Raw genomic sequence first — 26,778 nt, forward strand, 5'->3', positions numbered from 1 at the left:
CATGTAATTTGTGTTTCTTTTGGGTAAAGTAATCTGATTACATGTAAACAGTTTCTGTATATGTGAGTTAGGGGGAGTTGGAAGGGAGTGAGAGGCGTGTGAGAGGGGACTGATACTATGACAAGCTGTCATACTGAGACAACTGGGCATGGCTGTGGGATAAAAACCTCAATTTCTTTTGTGGTTATTTCAGATTGTACGGCAAGCCTTGTCTTTTGTCTCGCCATCGCATGAGGAGTTCAGTTAGACAGAAGTCTTAATGGATCATTTCAAACTGATTTATAAGTCACTGTTATAATTGTTAAGAAACCTAGTATGCTGTGTAACAAATTATAGGATCTCTGATAAGACACAGTCCTCTAGGTGGAAATGTTACAGGCCAGAGTATGACCCCAGGGTTCTGCAGTGAAACAAAAAGTGTAAAGATATTAATATGTGTATCTCTGACCGTGAAGAAAGGAAAGAAGGGGGTCAAGGGTATTGCAATACTGGAGGAGTCAGAGGTTGTAATTGTACAGCTTGGCCTTGAATTATCTGTTGGAGATGCGGGTCACAAAAAAGAGAGGGGGCGATGAATTCTAAAACATGAAGCAGAGGGTCTCTGTGCAGGCTGGCCTTTCCTCAGAGAAGGATGTCCCAATCTTATTGATCCTGGTTTAATATGCTATACCAGGGAGTTACACAAGAGCTTGCAGGTAGTCGAACGAGACTTACTTAAGAGTTTTATTGGTATTTCAAAGGAGTTGAAAGAGTGTTAACAGGGAGTAACTAGGGATTTAACTAGGAGTTACCACCAGTTAACAAGGAGCTAACACGGTTTTACTGGAGAGTTCACAGCCAGTTGAAAGGGATTAACTAGGGAGTACAGATAGGTAGCAGGGAAACATAGTTTGATGCTCAAGGCACATCTAGGCATAGGATTTCGAATTTAATGTCAGCGCAATGTCCACGGATAATTACGGAAGGCAGTTGACCATGAAATTCAACCCACCTTGTTAGCCAGTGACATTTAAATTATTGGAATGACTCACAGACTCATTGATTGAAAAGGCCATCCACTGCGCTGTGCTGTGTGTCTCTGTGTTTATGTGTCAAAGTGGTCCATGGTGTGTGCATGTGTGTGTGTGTTAGTGTTTTGTTGAACTCCTATTTTTTGTCGCAGCATGGCTAAGTTTGAGGAGAGGGGACAGTTTTTAAGGTGAGGTCACTTTGGCCATTCTGTATTTTACCATGGGGCTGGTTTACGGTGGAAGACTTAATTGAGTCAATGAAAGGTTTCTTCAGAGCAGGGACGGCCCGTGGCATAGGCGGTATAGGCAAATGCTAGGGGCCCTGGCCATCCATAGGGGGGCCGCTAAAAGAGTGTGGAAGAAGATTTGAAGATAATAGGAACAACAATATTGTTTTATCTAATTTAATTTTGGATTAAATTACGGAGTGATGCCAGTAAAAATTTAAAAGCTTGTGATTCACTTTTGGTTTTTAAAAATAATGGTGTGCAAATCAGTTTTTGAAGTCTTTAAGTGTTCTTGATATACTTGTTTTTGTTTTGTTGTTGTTGTTTTCTTTACACTTTGGAACCTGTTAGCTTAATAAGATAGAAAATATAGGCTACACTTAAATCAGCATTTTACTTCTGCCTTTTCAGTCATCACTTAATACATTACTGTTGCTTTGTTGAAAGTGTCTGCACTGTGAAATTATTATGTTATATAATGACTGGATAAATTCTGCTACTACTACTTTATGTATTTTGAAATTACATTTTCCCCCTGCTAAATATCAGTGTTATAACCATTTTATTATTGTTCTTTTAGAGGTAATTTTTATTTTAAAACAAAGGGAACCTGTTAAAAATAAAGCTGGATATCAGTAGTCTTTCAGTGTATATGTGATGTGATTGTTGGAGTTGGTTACAATACAAGGGGCACCAGTTAAAATCTTGCCAAGGGCACCAAGTTGGTTAGGGCTGGCTCTGCTTCAGAGGATAGCTATGCAAGGACACAGAGGCATAGACAAGTATTTCTCTTTGTGTGTGTTTGTGTGTTTGTGTGTGTGTGTGTGTGTGTGTGTGTGTGTGTGTGTGTGTGTGTGTGTGGGTGTGTGTGTGTGTGTGTGTGTGTGTGTGTGTGTGTGTGTGTGTATGCAGCTACATGTCTGAACAACAATCGCTAGAAATTTGTCATTTTCCAACAAATCAATGAACTTGCATTGATTTTATCAAGAGAAACAGGCTGTTTGCAGAAGCCTTCATTTTTTCATACTGTGAACATATGTATCCAAATAACCATAAAGAGACAACCACATGTTGCATGGTGTTTGAGTTGCATGGCCGGCCCTATTGATGTCCAATTGACTCAGTTTATAGGAGGAATATGGATCCCTGTTGACTCAACAAGGGCTGCATATTGTTCTGCAAAGCATTGAATAATGTGGGAACAAAGACATTGACTCTTGCTGAGACTGAATATAAATTACTGTACTGACACAAATTGTTCTCCTCCATATTATAAGTGTCACCATCGACAGCTGTGTCAAATATTTCCGGCTTGATTGACGTGTTTCAGTCAAATACTGAAAATGTCAAACTGGAAAGACTCCTGTGAATCCATCAGAATAATACTAAGCTACGCATTACAAGATGTGCATAGATAGCTTGCCTAATATAATGTCATACTGTCCTGTAAGTGTATAGCAGTGTGTTGCGTCAAAAATACAGGATTATGAGTACACCTGATCATTATTGTGACAGAAATCTACTTTACATGCTGCTGATGCACTTGCTTTGCAATGCAGACAGGGATTTCTCAGTGCTTTGCCTCTGCAGGCCTCTTGTTGTACTTTGCTTTCATGAGTAAACTTTCATGTTGAGATGATAACCAGACTCTGTAGACACCAAGAATTGTTTATTTATCAAGCATATAGGTGGTGTAAAGGGATCCACTGAAACCCCAGAGGTCACTCCACAGGTCCATTGTGTTAAGTCAAGAATCTGACTCAGACTGGAGTAAGTCTTACAGAAACAGACTTTAAATAAAGATTGGAAGTAACAAATAGCCAGAAGTTGGATGAACATCTAAATACATACATTTCACATTGCATCTAAATTCATTACTACCTTAACAACCTTGTCATGTATTTTTGATGAGTAAAGACTTCTTCAAAGTAAAAGAAAATAGTCAAGAGAGTTACCAGATCCAACTGCTTGGTTTGCCTCTGAAGAAAATGTAAACAAGGGCCCTCTGTATGCCCCTCCAATGTAAAACATAAACAAGGGCCCTCTGGATGCTCACAATTTGGACCCCCAGATTCCCCTTACTGCTGCATCAATACATTTAAATTCACCCTAAACTGTAAGTACAAGGGTTTGAAGGGAGGTGCCCTTTTTTTTCCACCCAGCCCCTCAAACAGCCTGACTATGCCACAGTATATAACCTTCACAATGACAATGTGAAACTTTTAACTTATTATAAGAACAACCCCAATTCAATTGTACTTTTTTTTTATAAAAAAAGATTGAAATGTGTTGCAAACCATTAAAACCCCAATATTTGACTGAAAATAGACCCAAGACACAACATATCAAGAGTTGAAACTGAAAAAATGTTTGGTGAAAAATATATTCTCATTTTAAATTTGATGGAGGCAACAAAAACAGTTGAGACAGGGACAAGAAAATACTGAAAAAGTTTTGTAATGCTGAGGTAAAAACACCTGGAGGAAAACTTAACTAATTAGGTTAATGTGAAACAGGTATGTAACAAGACAGGGTGTATAAAAGAGCAATGCAGAGAGCTACGACAGATTGACAACTGAACTAAGCTCAGTGACTTCTGACATTTTGTTCTTTAACTACTGAATGTATACGACGACTGTTTAAGTTCATAACAGAGGGAAATTTGGTACTGAACAGGTGTACGGAAGAGGATTATGGCCACCGAAAAAAGAAAATGTAGGTTGCATTTTTTTAAAATTATTGTTCTGAGAAAAAAGTGAGAATTCTGAGATTAAAATAAGAACTGAGAAAAAAGTCAGAATTCTGAGAAAAGGGTCAGAATTCCGAGATTAACTGAGACTTTTCACTCAGATTAATAATACTACTACTACTAATAATAATAATAGAAAAATTGACCTTCATTTTTGTTTTTTATTTTCAGTGGCCCTAATCCTCTTCCGTAACCAAGTTTGGTCAGAAAAAAGGAAGCAGTTTTCTCAGTGAAATATGAGTGACGACGGATGGTTGTTTCGTCTGACCCCCTCCTCATAAGTGAGTTTCAGTTTTTTTCCCAACGTTTTGAATTAGGTTTCTTTCAGTCTAAATGCAGTTCTCGCTCCAACCCGCCCTGCGCAGAGAGAGAGGGAGAGATAGAGAGAGAGAGGGAGAGAGAGGGAGTTGGGAGAGAGAGGGTAGAGGGAGAGAGAAGAGAGAGAGCGCTCCTCCCTCCTCCTCCGTCTCTTCCCTTCACTCATCCCGAAAAGCCAACGTAAGATGGTGTGCAAGCGCGGAGTCCTCTCATCAACTCTCCCCTCACACATGATGGAAACTGAATTAAAATAGCTGAGGTTCGTCCTTCTCCGGTACTTTTCCGCCCTCCCTTCGGCGCCAGCGTTTGCCTAATGTGGCTGTCCTCTTCGCCAAATAACTTCTTCTTTCCTGGTTCCCACAACCCACTGACGCGCTCTGAGAAATAACCAAAACCTACGACTTGAAACTAAACTGCTCCGGGGGAAGGTCGGGCGTCTTTGGATGGAGGATTTTGCATCGGTGAGTACAACTGACGACTACAGGGAAGGAAACGTCGAAATATATTATGAGTTGTCAACCTGTTAGCTACAATGTGTCGCTTTTCGTCATTCCTTGTTTGATGTCAGTGCACCGTCTGTCAGCTAGATATGTTTTTTTAAGAACCTGGTCACATGCGACTAAATTCAAATACTATTGGTCTCATTAACTCCCAACTCATCTCATTTATTCTGCAAAAAAGAACAGTGCATCTTCTGTTTCATAGTTTGCACTCAACAGGTTTTGGGTCCCTTGCTTGTATCTCTCTCTCTTTGGTGGGTTATTGACTCCTGAATTTGCCTGCTACACCTATAGGACAAAGTTCAACAAATAAACTACTATTATAACTTCTTTATTCCTTTACTTCCTCCCTTTAAGTTTACACTGAAAGATGCACTGAAATGTGTATCCGAGAAGGATGCTTCCAACCTGTAACTCAATAGAGGGGATGTGGGAAATATAGCCTTAAAGTAATTATAGGGAATGTAATGCTGGATGGAAATTGCTGTATGTTACTGCAATCACATTAAAGTTCACAATTTCAGACGTAATAACTTTTATTATGCACTGTAAAGCTTTCTTTCCTTTAAGTGTGAGTTTAACGCATTATTTCCAATCATCTCGTCCTTTAACAATCCTTCCCCCTTATTGGTCTGGAAACTGTTCTCTGCACTTCTCTTCCCCTGTAAAAAAAAAAAAAAAATCACCACCACACTATTCTCCTCCTTATTATTACAAACCATCTCACTCTCTCCCTTTTTAGATGGTGAATAAGCTGAAGTCAAGCTGGTTGTGAAGGTGCTGGACTTGTTCCCCCCTACGCCCGAAGCCGGACACAGCATGGCGGCGGGAGTAGCGGCATGGCTTCCCTTTGCCCGGGCAGCAGCCATTGGCTGGATGCCTGTAGCCAATTTGCCCATGCCAATCGCACCCACTGAGAAAAACAAGCGGCAGGATGAGCTAATTATTCTTAACGTAAGCGGACGACGCTTCCAGACCTGGAAGAACACCCTGGACCGATATCCAGACACCCTGCTTGGGAGCTCAGAGAAGGAGTTCTTCTTCAACGAGGAGACCAAAGAGTACTTCTTTGACCGGGACCCTGACGTGTTCCGTAGTGTTCTCAACTTCTATCGCACAGGGAAGCTCCACTACCCACGCTACGAGTGCATCTCCTCCTATGATGAGGAACTGGCTTTCTTTGGTATCGTCCCAGAGATCATCGGGGACTGCTGCTATGAAGAGTACAAGGATCGTAGGCGGGAGAATGCAGAGCGACTCATGGATGACCAGGAGGACAATAAGGACGCTAAACTGCCCAATATGACCTTTAGGGAGACCATGTGGCGGGCTTTTGAGAACCCTCACACTTCCACCATGGCCCTTGTCTTCTACTACGTCACCGGCTTCTTCATTGCGGTCTCAGTCATCACTAACGTGGTGGAGACGGTGCCCTGCGGCTCATCGCCCAATATGAAGGAAGTGCCATGTGGTGAGCGCTACACCGTGGCCTTTTTCTGCATGGACACAGCTTGTGTCATGATCTTCACCGTGGAGTACCTGATGCGCTTGTTTGCTGCGCCTAGCCGCTACCGCTTCATGAGGTCGGTTATGAGCATCATCGACGTGGTGGCCATCTTGCCCTACTACATTGGCCTTGTGATGACTGACAACGAGGATGTGAGCGGCGCTTTTGTGACGCTGCGGGTTTTCCGCGTGTTCCGTATCTTTAAGTTCTCCCGGCACTCGCAGGGCCTGCGCATCCTGGGCTACACGCTGAAGAGCTGTGCCTCGGAGCTGGGCTTCCTGCTCTTCTCCCTCACTATGGCCATAATTATCTTTGCCACCGTCATGTTCTACGCAGAGAAGGGTTCAAGCTCCAGCAAATTCACCAGCATCCCAGCCTCCTTCTGGTACACCATCGTTACTATGACAACACTCGGGTAAGAACAGAGCAGACACCTCTTTTAGCTGGCGGCAGTGCTGTGTACGCAGTGTGTGAATGTTAAAGTGTGTACATACTTATCAGTGCTTTGGCCTTTTATTTATGAGTAAATGTTTGATTATGATTCAAAATGTGTGTTTGACTGAAAAGCCTACATCTGCTCACAAACCATTGCCACATTTCAGTGGCCTGTGTCCGCTGTGTTCTTTGCATTCTTCAGTGGGACGAGCTGCCATCAAGATGTTCTATCCCACTAATGGCTGTGGCATTGCTTGCCCTTTATCCATCACCAATAAGTGGGAGAGAGAGAGAGAGAGAGAGAGAGAGAGAGAGAGAGAGAGATTTACAAGCTTTTACAGAAAAGGGGAAAGTTGAAAGCATCTCCCTGAAACAAAAGCATTGGATAGGTAATAGAGAAAGCAGAGTGTACCATTACTTATGTTTCCAACTTGCCCTGTGGTAAAAATGCTCTTTCTGTTCAGAAGGAAACAAACAGTGACTTTGCATTTTGAGAGCCCTCCTCCTCCTCCTTCACTAACTCTTCATGAGTAATACTAGTTTCTGAAAATTGAGTGCCTCTTAAAGGCCCTGATGCAGACTATCAAAAAGCTCTCCATTTTAAGAGGAATGCAAGTAGTGTGGTGATTTTGATTCGAGGAACAGAAAAAGATAATTATTGTTATTAACACGTTATTTTGAGAGCACCAAAATACCTTCATTATTATCCCAACGCCAAATTAACCTGCAGCCCTGGGCTGTTATTGTTCCTCTTTATTAGGTCATGAAGTGGCTTAGATTGAGTTTTACAAGACAGAACATCGGGGCATTTTTATGCATTCTTCAAAGTAACATCCCCCCAACCTGTTTTTCTTCTTTTTTATGTCATCATATATCCCCAGCAGTCATTTTATGGTAGTGAGGGGAATCACAAAAGCATCATTCATTTTCTCTGATGGTAATGTGTTTTCATGAACGTCCCCGGTTGTGGATGTGTGAGTCAGTCCGAGGGGCTGACAAATTGCAGCTTCCTGCTAAATGTCAGAGTCATGGAGGCCATAAATGGCTTTGAGCTCATTGCCGTGACACACTTGGCACCTTGTCATCATGCCCCACCATTCACAACCTGCCCTGAAGATTCTGGTGCGAAGCAGATGTTTGATTTCAGATGGGTTGTTTGGTCTGAGGACGGATGGATGAACAGCCAATGAGTTATGAGAAGAAGAAAAAAAAACAAAGACGAGCGCTTGCAGCTTGATTTTCTGTCCATGCTAGCCGGGAGCATCTTCCCACTGGAGTGAGACCTGAGATTCTAAACAAGTCTCCTGTTGCTTTTACAGAAGGATAATGGAAGAGGAAGATAATGTGTGTGTGTGTTTGTGTGTGTCTGTTTGTGCATTAAGATGGGTGTTAGTTGTTGAGCTTGGCCTCATCAATAAAGCAGGGGCCAGAAGTGGGTGTCAGAGTGACTAATGATGTGGCCCACTGCATCTGCTGACTAATGTAAACCTGCCTGACATTCTGCTCTCGGTGCACGTCATAAACACACAAACTAAAACATAGACACACAAAAATAATGCATGCCTAAAAACACACATTTCACCGTGCATGTGTGTGCATGTTGTTTGATCTTGCATGCGGATTCGTCTTGCAGAAGTGGATTAGTGCTTTTTCAACTCTTTCCTCCAACTTGCAGAGATCTGAGGAAAAGTGTCTCGATTTTCTTCAGTGCAGACATTTATATTCATCTGACTAAATAAGATAAAAAGCCAGGTCCCCTTGACAATGTTGTCTTGACTTCTTGTCTTCCTGTCAAGGTGCCTCAGGGCTTAGTATTGTGCTGTTGAGAGTGTGTACTGCTTTGTTCTCCTTGTGGAAATACTAGTATCATCTTCACTCTCATGTTTAATTTATCGTGTACCTGTGAGCTTTAGCCCTGGTGACTTGTGCTGCACTGAGAGAAAAGTTAGGGAGTTTTTTGATGTGTCAGATTAGTATATGTCAGTCCATGATGTCACACGCCTGTTTTATAAGCATCATGACGAACAGTAGAATGGCTGCCTGTGTCTCTTTTGTGCCAAATATATGGTTTGGCCTGCTGTGGCTTTTTGAGTGTTTTGTTTATTTGAAAATAATCCAACCTGAATCATAATCCATAATTCTCTGTCAACAATGGGCAATGAAATACCTTGTGAATAGCTTTTTGAAGTGCAGCTCTCCTCTTTCTCGCTGGAAATGAAGTTTCTACAATAAAAATATGTCAAAAAGAAATGGAAAAGGAAGTGAGGAATGGGAAAGAGAAAGGAGGGAAAGAAGCATGAATCTGGCTTTTCAGTGAAATGAACAAAAAGCAGTTTGCAGAAGGACAAAGTTACAGGTTAAAACAGGCTTGGGTACAAACCACACACGGCAGTCTGAATCCTCGATCCTCCAAAGCCGACCCTTGAGGCTGTGCTTCTCCTCATGACCAACTGGACAAAAAGATGTTTAACCAGCCATGCAAGTTACAAGCCACCTACCAAACAGTGCCATCCTCAGAGCTCTGTGCTCACTCTCTAGTCGAGCTAAACAGCTTAGCTCAAATCCTGCAAATGAGGGCCAGAAAGGCAGGCAGGCAGGCAGGCAAGCAGGGAAGCACTCAGTGGTGAGGCTTAGCTAAATCAAATGAATTTAGGCAGTAGGACCATTGAGGGATTTTGTTCCCCAGGTTGTTAAACAAATTGATTTTGACCTTTGTATTATACTAACTGTGAGCATTTCCTATATTTGGTTGAACCTGTACTATAAACTGATATCTGGCAGAGGAGGACACAGGGTGGGTGTTAGAGAGAGACAGGGCAATGGCTGGATCTCATTTACTCAACAGCTCTTCTTTACTCACATCCAAACTGCAACAAAAGTTATCAATGGAAGAACAAATTGTCTTTATTGTTGTTGTTGTTGTTGTTGTTGTTGTTGTTATGGCTTTCAATTTGTTTTGTTTTGGCATCAATTCATCATGCTCTTTTTAAAAGGGTTTTAGTTTATGATGAGCACCTGAACCAACCTTCAGGTGAGACCAAGCGGCAACCTCCGGTCTAAAAATATGAGTCCAATGCGGAAGTGCTAAAAACTGCAGTTCATCGAGGATCCGCTAGAGGCGTACGAGTCTTCCAAAGAGAGGCACAGCTGACTTGATTGGCAGGCGGGAACACAATCGCTTGACAGAAGCAATATGTCTGCCGCCAACGATTGGCCTCAAAACAGCGCTTCAGAAACAGATGGGTGACGTCACTTATACTACGTCCATATTTTATACAGTCTATGGGTGAGACTCTGATGAGCATAGCTAGCACTGTAGATAACCATTTAAGCCAAAACACACATTTGAGATATGACATTGCTAGCTTTAAAACTTCATCGCTTGTTTCAAAAGCTGTGAATTGACCAATCAAAGCTCTGTGGGCAGAGTTGAACATGTTGAAATCATAGACTGTATAAATAACGGACGTAGTGTCCGTGATGTCACCCATCTGTTCCTGAGGCCCTGTTTTGAGGCCAATCGGCGGCGGCAGCCATATTGGAAATGTTGAACTCGGCATAACCGCTGTCAAGTGAGTGTAACGCAAAGAGACAGGCTTTGAGCCTCCTAGCCAACTGCTACAGTTCCCGCCTGTCAATCAAGTCATCTTTGCCTCTCATAAACTGAAAACTTGTAATATAAATATCTTCGAAATTGCCGCGTTAGAAATGAGAATTGAGAAATGAACTATCCAGACTACACTTGTTTTTTGTACCAGGCTGTAAACATGTTTATTTCTGCTGTAAAGATTGTCTTTTTTGAATTGCTGTGTATGTGGTTTCCAGTACTCCCGGAGCCAGCCTCAAGCGGACACTCGATGAACTGCAGTTTTTAAAATTTCTGCATTGGCCTCATATTTTAGACCGGAGGTTGCCGCTTGCTTGAAATACATCTCTTCCATTGCTTGCATTTTTCGGATTGAACCAGGTGTCAGCAGAAATGACTAATAAAGAATAGCTAGCTGAAATAGCTAACACTTAGGCGCTGGTTTAGCTCCCTGAATAAAGCTTGCAAGCCATAGCTTGGTGCTTGTCTAAGCATTTATGGTTAAAGTCCATCTAGCAAACATAATGTGTGTTAACTTCATATTTATCAGCTTCAAGAGGCTCTGTTCAAACTTGATCATTCGATCATGGTTTCAGTGGAAGCCTTCTCTTAGCAATGAGAGTGCAGAAATAGTGATCTGAATGTATTTCAATATGTGACATGGGACTGGATAACATTAGCCTAATGTTAGCTGGCACTTCTCAGAGGCACATGGGAACACATTTCAATATTGAAATTAGCAAAAGAGTCATATCATTAGAAGAGAGAGCGGGAAAGATAGTGGACGTGATTAACATTTAAATATGATGTGCGTATACTTATTCTGGACTCATGAATGTTAATTGAGCAAAGCCATTCTATTGTTTTAGATCAGCATCACTTAGCTGATTCCAGCTATTACAATCAATTTGTTAAAAATGAAGCAAGCTGTGAATGAGCCTCAAACGGTCTAATTTGGAGCTTTTGATATTACCTCTTTTACACAGAATGGTGAGATATGGTGCGAGTATTTGGTTGGTGAGAAAGTCAAGCATCGTATTTATTTGGCATCTTCTGCCATTTCTATTTCTTGACTGTATTGATGGCTGCTTTTCTCTCTATCTTGTTTGATAGAATAAACAGCATACTTATTTGAGCAATCTGAAAAAAAAAAACTTCTGTGGCGCTTCTTTAATGAACTCTGTCACGCAGGACAAACCATATCAGCTGTTTTCTCTGCTGCTCATTAGGGATGTAAGGATACACTCAACCCACGATTCGATTCAAATCCCAATTTTTGGTTCAGGATACAATTCACTCACGATTCTCTAAAGATTTTAAAGAAAACTGGATTAAACTCATTTGAATAACTATTATTTTATTTCAATTCTCAGATATGGACAGTTGCAATATATATATTTTCTCTTATATTTCTTTGAAAACAAGGTAATCCCTTTTCATTTTTAAGGTGTGTTGTAACTCAAATAAAACCACTGCACACTTTTTTTTGCAACTTGCAAAAAAACTAAAATCACCACACAAAAATACCTTGTTGGAAAATTTCAGAACAATTATAGAGAAATGGAAAGTAAACGCTTCCCAAATGAAAGTATTAAATATTAAAACAAATAAGGTAAATCTGAATCCAATTTTCCTTCACGACAATGTATATTACAGACGGTAATAAACAGCTACGGATCATTTTGAGGTGTTCAAAATGTTAACACGCTGAATATGAACGTGAGGAGCAGGTTTATAAATAATCTCTGTGGAAGCATGGTCATATAGTGAAGACCCAGACTACAACATGTGGATTTACTGCAACAGGACAACTGAACAGAATCATATTTTGGACCCACTGTGTCCAGTTTTCTCGTTCTTATTTAGGAAAATAAGCATTTAAACGCGGTAAGGTGTCGGCCGGGAGCGCAACCTGGTCAGAATCAGTCCGGCGGCAGCGGAGAAAAAAGCGCTCGTGGAGACCGGTCACTCAACTGCAGCACCCAGCTGAGTGTCTCCGCAGTGAGCACAACACCTTTACTCAGCTGATTCTGAAACATGCTTTAAACTTAAAACACCTCCACACTGCGAGTGATGAGAGAGCAACGCAAGAGACTTTGAGCGGAGCATAATGCAGATAGCACCTTCTACTGTTAAAAAATAATATCCCATACAAATTTTGTTGGATCGATTTTAATCCACCCTTATTTCTATCGATTTTCACCATCTTGCAATATATCCTTACATCCCTACTGCTCATCTCTGCAGACTCATCACACTGTATTGCACGCATAGATCTAAATTGTCTGCTAGTGTTTCATTCATTAGCATCACCGTGCCTGGCGATGATTAATATCCCTATCAAAGACCAGTTTCTTTTGATCACTGCTCCTCTAAGATCTATGTGCCGCTCTCTGTCTCCCAGACAACCACAAGACCTTTCACGTACACTGTTGTTTGCTCTGGAGCAGAGGTTGCGTGTGCAAATAGACCATGTTTGTGGGAGTTGTCTGCATCATGGGAGGATGTGTGTGAAGCTTTTATTTCTGTGTATTTGTGTCTTTATAGTTCAGCAACCTCCTTCAACCTCCTTCACAAATCATTGTTGCTGGACTCTGATTAATAGAGCATTTGTCTCAGAGCCAATAGCTTGTAAAAAACGATGATCAATGCAGATGAGTAAATATTGATTTTTGGCAGTAGTGAGAAATGTGGCAGCCATTGTTAGTGTTACTAATTAGAATGGGTGCGGAGAGTATGACTGAAAGATAGCACCTCAGTGTGATGTCACTGACCTGTTATCATGGATTTATGAGAGCGGTTAAGGACACAATTTGTCCTCAGTGATCTATCTCCAGACCTATCCTATCCTGTTCCTTTTTAAGGTCAGGACAGTGGTAAGCTGACCTGCACTTACATCAATCAAATCATTTTGGGGGGTTTGTATAATGACAGGAGATAAAACTGAATGTAAAATGTATGCATGCAGGTTTTGGAGTGTGAATGATAAATGGCTCCATGCAGCTGCTAGAAAGAAATGTGAGATGAGCGCATTCAGCTTTCTTGTAATTAAGATATCATATTGAAATATGTGCTGAAATGCAAAAAACATATTCAGTGTGTACAGTCAGATCACTCCAGTGCATACACTGAGCCTAATCAAATAACTCCTTCCCTTCAATATCCTCAATTTCTTCATTAAATCAAGATTCATTATTATTCATGGAAATAGTACGATTCATTATCATGGGTTTCAAGGGATTTACACATGGGCTTAATATATATTCCAGTCAACATTTACATTTACAGTGGCAGCATTTGGCAGACACACCTTCCATTACTCCTCACTATTCATTATTTAGACAACGCAACCAGCTTGCTTTGAGTTAAAGCATACTCTCAGAAGCAATCAGATCACCTCCTGTGATTATCCAACCATAAAGAGTGTGCTGAAGTGAACTCATGTCATATACATTTCTGTTAAAGCAGCATTTATCACCCGGCTTTCTTTACACCCAGCTGTGTTTAATGCTTGATTCTGATTGGTCAGAACCCCAAAACATTGGTTAAACTTCTTTATTGGCTTTAGTAAATGCAGGATACAATGCCATGTCAGGGACCAAACCTACAGCAGAAGTCCTATTTATTAAAAGTTGTATAACAAAAAGAGAAAAAACAGACATTTAGACCAGCAGTAAACATTTTAAAGCCAACTTGGCTAGCAAAGCCAAATTGTAAAGCAATACAATAGTATTGTCCCATACCCAGAAAATGTTTTATAATATATAAGTGGAAAAAAGACATATATACTGAAGCCTGGAACATAAAAAAGAGCAGATTATCTTTAATGGACATGCAGTCATAGGTTAAAGATTTCCTGACAAGATCCTCCAGAGGCTCTTTCTGTCATCTTGCTTGCACAAGCTTGTCTTCTTAACTCTTTATTCTGTCTTCTTTTTTGTGCAGTAGAAAATAGCCAATAAAAATGACGCTATAAAAGCATTTGGCAGGAATCCAGCTTCGTCTGCAAACTTAAAATAATGATAAAAAGATGGGAAAGGCTTTGTAACTTAATTCTCATATTTCAGGGCATGTCATGATTTATGGATCAAAAAACGTCTCCCTTCCAGCTCTGACAGTGCTGGGTGGAACCAAACATCCCCAACAAAGCAGAAATCCAAATACATAATCAATCATGATCCCAACAGATAATCAATACGTCCTTTTTCTTATTCCTGTTGGTTTTAAAAGTAATATTTAAGGATCAGATTAAAGCCAGACGGAGTGTGTTCTAAAGCCCAAGGTCCCTCTGGCCTTTAGATGATTTCTATACAACACTGACCTCCAGATGAACTCAATGATCTTAAAATAATTCATATGAAGGAATAACACAAGCACAGATACACACACACACACACACACACACACACACGCACACACACACACACACACACACACACACACACACACACACACACACACACACACACAGAAAGAAAACAGTGCATTGGAAAATGTGATGTCAACCCTGACCTCCCAGCTGTTATCCTCCCTCTGCTTGTCTGCTCTACCCCTCCATTTCCTCTACCTCAGCCTCCCTTTCAGAGTGAAGAGACACCGGGAGATGAAGCGCTCAATGCTGCAGCCTCTTACCCAGCTTGCTGACCCTTAATCACCTTCACCCCCTCTACTGAAGAAAAAGCAACAGAAAAGAGGTCACAAATAAGAATGACGCTGTATATTCACCTTTTCACCTCGCCTCCCTCCCTCTCTCTCTCTCTCTGTTTGGTTTGGCTCTTGCGATGCCACCAACAGTCTGTCAGTCAGTCTGTTGTTTGCTCTGGAGTGAAATTTTGCTGACATTTATTATCTCCAGATGGTGTGTCCCCTGCGCCAGATAACCTATGGGCTAAACTTCCATCCATCCAACACTTGAGTTAAAAAATGATGCAGTGCTTCTAAAACTTAATAATGTTTGTCGGTTTCTGCTGGATTTTGAGATTAACTCTGATAGTTGCTGACATTTCAGATCAAATTGCATGCTTTATTATAGGAATATAATTTATATTTTTTACATGCTACACTTTGGAAGTGCATGTGAGGTAAATTCAATAAATAAGGTGTCTAAATTTGGATCCAGGAAAGTCATACTTAATGTATCCAACTTATACTTTGCAATGGTTATCACACGGGAAGTACATCTAACAGATTGCATGCTGTGTTTATTGTCTTTCTCTCTTACTTCTTCGCCTTAATTAAATACAATCATTCCATGGGAACCTTCCCTAACCCCCCTTGCGTCCTTGTTTTTATCTTAGCTGATGTGTACCCTGAGGCAGTGTGTGTGTGCATGCCTCCATCTAGGTGGAGATTATGTTACATTTAGTGTGTTCCAGTTCCCCTCTGAAAGCACATATTTACATGTTCGGTAGGATCTGTTCTGTAACTTGGTGTACCTTGCTAGAGCAATTATGTGCCTCCACATTTAGTTTTATGTCTGTGGCTGCGGCTCGTTTGATATTGAGGTTGTTATAAAAGCAGAAAAATCACTAAGCAATTTTCCAGGTCTGTGGTTTCTAGGTACACAGCAATAACTCAAAGTATTTCCATGTTCTGCCCTCACGAGTGAATGTAACTTAGAAGCGCTTTGATTCGGACACAATATCCATGGCTGCCGGTCAGATGCACCTGGGTACAGGGCCAAGTACCACAAATCTCAACTGAGTTTTGAAATGCTGCTGCACCTGACAGTGAGTTTGGAATTCGTAGGTTGGTTTTAGGGTTGTTAATTAATCAATAAAAGCTACATCACAAAACTACTGTTCAAAAAAAGAGAAGCTAGCGTCCCAAGAGAGTGTAAAGACTCTGAAACATATTTTCATATATGATGTAATGTTTATCAAAGTCTGTGATGCCTCTCTTAAGAAAGTAAGTAACTCGAGGTCCACAGCCAAGTAATTCTATTTGTGCATAATAAGAGATCACTAAAGTGAGATATTACCACAGTCTGTTTAAATAATGGACGTAGTATGCGTGACGTCACCCATCTGTTCCTGAGCACTGTTTTGAAGCCAATCGACGGTGGCAGCCATATTGGAAATGCGTAACTCAACCAGGCATAGTGTGACGTAAAGAGGCGGCGTTTGAGCCTCCTAGCCAACAGCTATGTGTTCCTGTCAGGGAGTCACGTCAGTCATGTCCTTATTTGGGCAAAAACTTGTAATCTTAATATCTTCTGAACCGTTGCGTTAGAAATAAATTCACCTCCCCGTACAGTGTGTGCTGATAGATAAATTAGCGACGTAGAGCCAAGCTGTTTTTTGAACCAGGCTGTAAACATGTTTATTAATGCTGCAAAGATCGTCTTTTTTGAATTGGTGTCTAAGTGGTTTCCGGTGTTTCTGCAGCCAGCCTCAAGAAGATTCTCGATGAATTGCAGTTTATAACACTTCCGCATGGGCTTCATAGTTTGAGACCATAGGTTGCCGCTTGGATATTACCAAGATAAGTCTGAACTTTGACCCCATGATGGTGCCTTTGTGTCTCCCTGTCAGTGTGCTTATTTGTCTTTTAGTTTGTCCCAGTCCAACTCTCTCCTTTGGATCGTCCCTATGTCCCACTTTCTTGGCTCAGCAGTTTAGGCAGACAGCTGTCCACCAATGTATTTGGTTCTGCTGAAGGTTTCTGCTTGTTCAAAGGAAGATTTCTCTGCCATTACTGCCAATGTTTAATCTCTGTATAAATATACAGAGTGTGGTCTTTGCTGCTCAACCAGATAATTATTTATGTGAATAGTCATAAGATACATTTTGTCATGCTTTGATGCTACAGGAGTAGATTGATTGATTAAATGTTGTACAAAGTTATTTACAATGATGAGATGAAGCGACAATGAGATCTGTTGATTGTTGGTGGCTTATGGGGATGATGTCACTTTGGGCTAGGGCTGCAAGATACTGAAAAAAACAGAACTTGCGATATCTGCTGGGTATCTGTGCCAGCAGCAGCAGCAGCAGCAGTGTTGTGTGCAAGTTTACATTTTACAGTCACATGACACACAGATAGGATCTGCATACATAGTGGTCAGTTGTGTGTTCAAGTGAGGGGCTGCATTCAAGTGAAATCAGAAAGACTTATAATGTAGATAAGTTATGGAAAAGGACAAAGATTGCATGTCCCGTGATGTCTTTGTTGCAAATTACATTGTTCAAACAATATATACTCAGCCCTACTATGGCCCCCCTTTGTATAACCTTCATCCATCCTTGAATACAACAGGTGGAACAAAAATGCACCAAAATCCTCTCAAGAAAAAAGAGAAGTAGCAATGACCTTGATATGAGTGGTAAATAAGACACATTAAATGTGTCAAAAAGAAGAGATGTACCAGCAAATTGAGCTGCAGCCTGCTGCTTGTTTTTTTGTGTTTGAGGTCACACAAGTCAATATTACACCCCAGACTGCCTTCCACAATTTGCCGCTAAAATGATTCCTTTCAGCTCCGCTAGATGCTCGCTCAGCCCCCCTTGTTCTGTTGTGTGTATGCATTTTACCCTTTGTTCATGTGGATATCTGGATGGTTGCCTCTTTCTTTTTTTTCTTTTTTTTAAAGAGACATTGAGTGCCAAGCCTTTCAAGCTTTCTGCAAAATGCATTTACCTGGCCACCTGTCAGCCAAGGGGGGAGTTTGTTGTGGCCAATGTGACTGTGAAGGGTAATTGACAGGGAGGGTCTTTCAGTGAGGTATTTCAGGCATGTGCTATGTTTTGCCAACCCCCTTTTTCATCATGGACGTGCCATGCATGCAGATGCTGCCCTGTCACAGGACACCATGTCCTGACTAACTTCATCCCAACTAACTGCAAAAGTGATTGAAGTGATGCTCAAGGTGTTGAAGCAAAAAAAAAAAAAAAGTAAACTGGACTTGTGAGCATTTCATTGTAGAAACTGCCCCCCTCCCCTTTCCTGTATCTCACACACAAATCCTGTCACAGCTGATTGCTTTCCTCTGTGGTCCCTTTCAAGCCCACTACACTTGTGCCCACTCCTCCAATTCAATTATCAGCAGGCTCTTAGTGAGGGGCTTGAAAGTGAGTCAGTGATTATCAGATGTCCAGGATGTTTAGCAGCATTTTGGACATCTGATGGCTGCTTCTGCCCATCCTGAGGTTCTAAAGATGCACCAAACCCTGAATCCTTATCATCTCAACTCTCAGACTTAAAGCTAGGGTTGGTAGTCACGGAAAACTAGCATGAATTTGAATGTAGCATGTCCTCAGGACTCCGTCTAACCCACCCCTCCCCGGGGAGCTCCTCCTCAAAAATGATGCCCCCCCCACCCCTCACATGCACTAGCGCCGCTGCTTCGCGACCATATGATCGTGACTGATTCAAAATCGGTCCTGAGCACATTGTTTGTGTTTTGCACTATGTCAACTCGTGTCTCACTCAGTGGTAAGGAAACACCAAAACATTATCATAGTGAAAGTTAAAAGCACAAACAAACATGAAATGTACGTGCAGGAGGCGGGCTCAATGGCAGGATGGGATTTGATTGGTTTCATAATTTGGCTCCTGATGGCAGGGATTGGTTGGTGTTTTCCCAGGTTTACTCCGGCTATAGATAGCGGCTTTTTTTCACTCTTTCTTAAGAACACATTATGTATTGATTCCCATCGGGACATAAAGATCATTTTAACCTGTATAACGAAAAGTGTATCTAAATCTGACTAACAACCTCAGCTTTAAGATCATGAATAAGGGGCCTGAAATTGACTATGGAAGAAATATTACGTCTCATCTTTCACTTTTTGTATTTTTTAGCATCACTAACGGTATTCTGGCGGTGTGGCTACAGGTAAAACCGTGCCAACCAGCCACTTCAGAGCAGACCTAAATAGCTGGACAACAATTGGATTGATTGCTGCAACATTTTGTCTGACATTACTGGTCTCTAGAGGAGGAAGTGGCCGAGGTCAGGACAACCTGCCTGATTTTAGCTTCAAAGCTAAGTGTAATCACTAGGGGGGCAGGAGATGACTCACTGTGTCAAGACAAAGCAGTCTTTTAACTGGAATCTAACTGAAATCCACTTTCTAGATGCCTGTTGCTCCCCAATCTACAGTACTGTACACTCCACTCACCAATATGTTGACTAGCTGGCTCCCTAAGTTAAGATCACCAGCATGGTGAATATGATTCCTGCTTAACATTGGCATGCTAGCGTTGTCTTCGGGGGATGTTAGCATGCTGGTGATAGCTCATAAACAGCTGTGCATGGCTTTCAAGTCTTGAGATTGCTTACTTGTTTCCTATGATTGCAGCATTTCCAGTTTAGTTGCCACTGGGAACCTTTGCATGCCATCTCCCCTTGCTCTGCAAACTCGTGTCGTTCTGCCATTACTTATCAAAGAAAGGCCAACAAGGTGACGTTCAGCAAGAAGCTGCAGACCAAACAAACCCGAATCCTTTAATGCAATTACCTAAATAACAAAAAGTGATATGCTAAAGAGTATTTTATTTTCAATCAATAACATAAAAAACAGTAATGAGCACTACTGTTCATATACCGACCTGGCACGAACGCTGACTCCTCCTGATTTGATTGAATAAATGAAGCCTGATTCAAAAGGGTAAACATTGCTCAGTAGACTGTATATTGTAGACATATTATTGGAGTAGCACTTGATTGAGTTGGCTGCTAGCAAACACAGGAATGTAAACAATTAAGGATTAGACAGTATTGTGTCCAGCCAGCAGACGCACTCATTACTGACTGCATAATGGGAGCTTGAAGTGAATGTGAGAGATCGTTCTCCTCCATATATGTAGGCCAAGTTATAGAAATAAATCGCCTCTCATTTCCCTGTAGAGAACGTGATAAACGCTGTCTGAATGGTTCTGATTAATCTTCCAGGACTCGCAGCCAAGGCTTTTGAACAGGTAGACGTCATTGTTCTATTTTTTTTTGGCGTGTGTGTGCTCTCACTCTTGCACTGACATACATGCATTTCACACACACACACACACACACACACACACACACACACACACACACACACACACACACACACGCTGTTTCCGCCTCTCTGTGTTTATGGCTTTCCGGGCTTACTGTAAATCATAAACTGTGTTCTGCGCTGATTACCCAGGGTGACAAAAGCAATTGTTCTGCTATACTAAATCTGTGTGGATTAATGCTTGTCTCTGGAGCTGTTCCCTCTGTATTACAGTATGCATGTCTGCTGTATGTGTGTCTCTTCACCCTGATAGACCTCACTTAAAATTATCTTACTGGATTTTTTTTATCTCGCCATTCCATTTTCTTTTGTCTATTTAAAACAAAGTCACCCTCTTGATGGTTTCATATCATTCCTTGTAATGGTGTCATATTGGAGTTCACCATTGTGTGGAACTTGGACATAGGATGTGTCCTTCTTAAACAATCAATCAACTTTTTTTTGATCCAGATGTCTTTAGGGGATTACCCATGCTGAGGGATTAACCCTGCTATGTGCCATCTGACAGCGCCAAGCACTGGGAAGAGCACAAGAGTCAAGTCATGGACTAACACCATTAATAGATTTCAGTAAGCCCCCCCCCTCAAAGGTTGACTTCTGGCAATATTAATTTAATTTTCACACCCCTCTTGTGAGTAACCTGTCTTCTATCTCTCTCCGCTCTGTCAAGGCGAGGTTATGGTCCACTGCCGCTCAATAAAAAGTCCCCTCAAAGGATTTTCATGAGGCTCATTTCACAGGAGACAATATGCATTATGTTTTAATCTTATTAACATTGCATTAACACCACATACGGCCTGCTCGAAACAGAGAGCTTATAAGTCTATCCAGTTTTCAGTTGATATGCAAAACAGATTAAGAAATACATCCCAAGGCAAAGGGATCGTTTAAGCTATCAGTTTTTCCGTGGGTGATAATTCATGCCCAATGCATCGCAAGGAAACCACTTCAGCAGTTAAGAGGAGACTGGTCCGTAACCTTCAAGTTGAATACAGGACGGCGTACTTCAATGTTACACGTGAGGGACAACTGAACACATGAGCAGCATGGGCAAATTGATTTTGTCTCCCAGCAGTGACTTGCCGGATAGGACATAACCTCGACATCCAGATGCAGTGTGTGTAATATAAGCAAGAGGTCTTTGCAGGAAATATGATGCTGTCAGAAGCACATGTGGGCATCCTGAGTGTGATTGAATGGGGCAATAACATTAACTTGCTTCTTTTGCGGCCGTCAAAAGTAATTTAGTTTTACTGGTTTCATATTTGTTGAAGGCCAGATAAAGTCGTAGCAAGGAACAGATCAGCACGTTTCATTGAGAATCGAATCTGGGAGGGCTTCTATTTATAATCGTGTGTCTTTTACTGTGTTCCTCATTTTGCAGATGGGCCGTAAATCATTTTAGTTGGATGTCATTTCTATCTATGGATGGTTAAGAGATTATAATTTACAGGAAAACACCAAAAAAAACCTCTTAGATGTGTAATCTGAAATGGAATCTCAGTCACCGCTCTTATCTCACCTGTTTTTCTCTTTCTCTTAGTTGCACATTTCATCTTAGCACCTTTAACTCACTCCATTACTGACCTCTCACACATCACAGAAATACATTCTTTCAATTCTCTGATACTTCAGTGTGTATCAAAAAGTAGAACGCTTCTTTTTCTTTGCATTGCAACGTTCCACAGAATACAAAAATGCCAACGCAGTCTTTTTTTTTTCTCTGTTTCCCTCCTTTTTGCTCTCTTTCTCAGACTTTTGAACCTGCAATGCTGCAGTGCTCAGGCACAACATCCACTCATACCAGACTAAATTACAATTAATTTATCAGAGTCTGTGTTCCACGCTCAGTAGCCTTGGGCATGTGTAGGCACACAGCAGGGGAATCTCATCTCCTCAGCATGTTTGTGAGGCGAAAGAGAAAATTATCTGCTGTTCATTATTACCACAAAGGCTACGTATAAAGACAAGAGGCATGAGATATGAGGACATTATGAAGCCCATTGGTCTGATCTCTGCTTGTAATGAAATGCATAAAAATACAAATACAAAAACAGTTTGATTGCACTTCAATAGTTTGTCACATTTCTACAAGTTTATTTTTCTTACTAATGATCCAAAAACACTCAGCTGAGCTGGCACTTCAATAAAGTTACAACAGACATTTTCCTCTGCTGCTCTGGCAGAATGACAATTAACTGCTCGATTTTATGAAGAGACTTACTGTTGATTGCACAGCAGGGAAAGACTGAGTCCAATATTTGATACTTAATACTTGATTAGCAGATTTTAGCTGTGATGGATTTATTTAGGACTAAGGAGGAACTAAATATCGATGAATCATCGCTCTGAAACAGTTATTGTATCCTTAGTGCCAAATATCAATATTTTAATTTAAAAGTAATATTCTGCCTCATCATTTCATTACTTCTTGTCTCCTCTCTGTGCTGCTAATGACATTAATCCTGCTCTTGAGCCTAGAGGCATTTTGTATCGTTTCAGGTGTAATCGTGTATTCATTAGATGATTTTCTTGCATATATTAGTTATTGAAGAATCACTATATTGTGATATTATCATACTGAACTGCAGAGATGCTGATATAGCTTTTCAATGCTATGAGTCCCCAGGACCGGTTTTAGTAGGTCCTGGGGGGGGATTTAGTGTACAATACAATTTTTTCTTGAGAAATCAAAGATTTTCAAAAAGTACCTGCAATTAAAAGAATGTTATTATTACTGTTCAATAATAGAACCATGTTTGTCATTTTTGTTGTAAGCATTTTAAAAACTTTTTTTACTGCAAACTCTAGAAAAAAAAAGGAACCTAAAGGTAATGAGATATTGCAGCATAAGAAAAATAGCATGCATAGGTATATGGAATATTTTTAAAGCTTTTTTATAAATGGTAAATGAACTTGTACTTGTATAGTGTTTTCTAGTCTTTCTGACCACTCAAAGTGCTTTTACTGTACTCGTCGCATTCACCCATTCACACCCATTCATCACTCACTGATGATAGAGTCTGCTATAGTAAGGGACAATCAGTGTTAACTAATCTCATTTATACACATTCACACACTGCTGAACAAAGGATAAAGAATGCAAAATAATCTGTACATCAAAATGGGAGGAAAAGATATTTGCCACCTGGAGCCTACTCTATTTTTTTGTTGAAATACAACATGTTGAAGATGAATAATTTTCACTCCTACGTCCTTAAAAAGGCAGAAACTGTCTGATGTTTTTGTTGTAAGGTTACAGAATTAAGACATATTACCTATAACAACACTCAGCAGTAACAAACAGGTACACTGTCCCAAAAATGGGCTTTACTGTCTGTCTTTACTGAGGTGGTCATCTGACATGCAATGTCTTGGTTACCTGGGTGAGCAGTTCAAGCCGAATAAGTATATGATTGGTTGCCTGGAAGAGAGAAAGTAGAATAACTGGTACTGTACCGTAACACATTGTATCATATTATATCGTATCGTATCATACCGTAACACATAGTATCGTAATTGTATCGTATCGTATCTAATCATACCATACCGTACCGTACCATATGGTATCATATTGTATTGTATCGTATCATACCGTAACACATAGTATCATATTGTATCATCTCAAAACGGATCGAAACATACGATGCACGATTTTGTATCCTATATCCTATATCTAATGTATCCCCAGCTTCCCTTTGATTCCCACCGTATTCAGCACTACCAAAAGATTTTTGGATGATTTTGTACGAGTATAAGTACAACATATATAAGTATAATATATATAAGTATTAGCAGGAACTGAGGTAGCTGGTGCTATACAGCCCAAAGGCGATGATTTTACCTCACTTCCCAATCATATGCACTGTCAGTACAGTGAACATACTGTAGGTCACACAACCAATCGAAACAGTCAAACTGCCAGTTCAGTGTGAAAGTTTAAAAGATCAAACATTTTCTAACTTACTCAGGGTTCCCATGCGTCCTGGAAAACCTGGAAAACCTGGAAAACAGTTGACCAGATTCCCAGTACTGGAAAACACCTGGAAAATGGGACAAAAAGTAAAATGTCCTGGAAAATCACATATTGTCCTGGAAAATTATTCAAACATAACTGCGTGCGACCCGACACGATTAAAAAGTTGTGGCAGAGAGCTTGGGGGTCTCTGCCTCACAACTTTCCGTGCAGGCTGAGAGCTCAGTTACCGTACTGTAGCTAGTAGGAGTGCAAAGTCCCGATTGTGAAAACAAACGGAACAAAAAGAGCGACACAGCTGCACAGAAACTGCACATCGCTGATCACAATAGACATCACCACGCAGGAAGACAGTTCGCACTTTTTTAAATCTCTTAGAGACCTTCAAATACAGAGTGCGTCTCTATTTTTGAGAGAAAGCTGAGATGAGAGTTCCCCATCATTGTTACTTTGTTGCACTAATAAAATGAAGTGCTGTACATCTGTGGTTGCATCTTTCAACAATAAATTTTCCATAATTTTTAAGCATGTAAGAGATGATTTCATTGATAGCCATAGACTACATGTCTTTCAATGTAGACTTCCACTGAGAGGAACAGATTTGACTATTTAGGAACTAAATTTAGACTGTCGTACCAGCTTGATCATCCCTGAAAATGTCCTGGAAATGTCCTGGAAATGATCTCTGGAAAAGAGTGGGAACCCTGTTACTCTTTAACTTGATTTTACTGACACTATTTGAGAATTTGATGTAGCATATACACTTGAAGTTCTTAATAAACACACTCAACCACTTTTCAATGGTTCTATACCAATCCCAGCGAGAGAAACTATGTCTATGTATGTAATCCAACCTTGTAAATAAAAGATAGAAGCAGATTATCACTTGTCTTCATGCATGTGGACTGTGTCTGTAAAAAGCTTATTTCAAGGCACAGGAGAAGGAAATAGGATATGATGTGTGTGTAAATAATAACTCATACTGGTTTATAAATCATAAAATAGGAAATAGGGAATACATCTGAAGTATGTCCTGCTGCTGTCCTTCTTTATGCTTCGCCTCTCACACTGTTCCTCTGCAAAGCTCCGTCTGTTCGTTTGCTCCAAACTGAATATTCAGCTAAAACTTCAACAGGTGAATTATTTTTGATTGGGGTGAACGGTCACAGGAGAGTAATGAAAGTGTCATGTTTTCTTTTTCATTATTAACCTTTAACCCAATGTGGACACCTAAGAAACCAAAAGCAGTCCAACGTGACTTAGAAACAAAACATTTGTTATGTTGGAAAATATGCAAAGAAAATGAATACCCCACTTTCTCTTTCCTTCACAGTTTCAAAGCACTCTTCCTCTTTTATAACCTCACTCTGTATGCAGAGTGAGTCCTCTGTATGACTAACGCACCCGTACCATCCGCCGGGATTTATCTATGCAATCCAGGTTCCATTTCTCTCACATTACCAGTGTGGCTAATCAGTGTTGGACAGTGATGATAGCGGCGGCCTAATGGGTGGATATAGATCAGACTGCAGTGATGGATACTGTGGTCAAGTGCTTTGGACCATAATGACTGTTCCCAGGCCAGGTGGAGCTTCCTCGCAGCAGGTGGCTGGAAAGTGAAGCAACAGCTTTCCAATGGTTCACCTTGGCCAGGCAGAATGTGGCTGAACGCACCTCTGGACACTCAATTTGACGGATTTAGTGTCAGAAAAAGTTACAGTTTTACCCAAGAATCAAAGCTCTTCTGTATATCTTCATGAGCTTTAGTCATATGATTTGATGAGTTGCATGGCTGGATAAGCAAAAAAAAATCCAGAGAGAAGAGCAATTTAGAGGCTGAGTAATGAGACAAAAACACATCACACAGCTTTAGAAGTATAGAGACGGGGTTTTAAGATGTACTGCAGGGGAATTCTGATTTTTTTAACAGTTGCACTCAAAGTCTTGGCTGCTATGATTAGCAGAGGTTGGATTGTGAATTGTACATTTTAACTTTCATTTCTTATTTTTCTCTTCAAACAGCCAGAGTGGAGCTTACACCTTCCTTGAAGACTTGTAAATGTCAGATGTCTTGCTCATCATTTGAGAATTTGCCTGAACAGGAGAACACAAAGACAGCTTTTACAAACAGTTGCAAGTTGAAGAGTGCAAATCAAACTTGAATACGACATGGAAAGATGGTCAGAGAGTAAACTGAAGTATTTAGTGTAAAAACTGCAGAGAAAGAAAAGTGTTTTTGTTTTGAAGTGAGCTCTGTGTGTGTTTTCCCTTTCCTGTTGAGCAGATCTAAGTCATAAACTTGGCCTGTGCTCAGGTCTCCAGCCGTGAGGTCATTGATGTGTGTTCTATACAGAAGACATGCTGGGAAACAGTATCAGATTGGAGCCAGGCCCCATGGATGAGCAGACTGATACAAAGAACCCCGGCCAAATGCTTTTAGATATTCACAGATGGCTGCTGTCGAGGGCTTTA

At 40.7% G+C, this 26,778-nt stretch overlaps 1 protein-coding gene across 3 annotated transcripts in view; it reads left to right on the plus strand.

The window, feature by feature from the left end:
- The first annotated feature begins 3,808 nt into the window (after positions 1-3,808).
- Positions 3,809-26,778, plus strand: part of kcnd3 (potassium voltage-gated channel, Shal-related subfamily, member 3) — a 132,768-nt gene continuing 109,798 nt past the window's right edge. Inside the window, exons 1-3 of one of the 3 annotated variants that reach the window (XM_034695285.1) lie at positions 3,809-3,952; positions 4,158-4,765; positions 5,547-6,726. In XM_034695285.1, the coding sequence (XP_034551176.1) occupies positions 5,624-6,726 (1,103 nt within the window). In that variant the 5' untranslated portion in view covers positions 3,809-3,952; positions 4,158-4,765; positions 5,547-5,623. Of the gene's footprint in view, positions 4,766-5,546; positions 6,727-26,778 lie in introns of all 3 variants that reach the window. The other 2 variants (XM_034695286.1, XM_034695284.1) reach the window with 2 other exon arrangements.

Source organism: Notolabrus celidotus, chromosome 11, assembly GCF_009762535.1.
Source record: "Notolabrus celidotus isolate fNotCel1 chromosome 11, fNotCel1.pri, whole genome shotgun sequence".
NCBI classification, from domain to species: domain Eukaryota; kingdom Metazoa; phylum Chordata; class Actinopteri; order Labriformes; family Labridae; genus Notolabrus; species Notolabrus celidotus.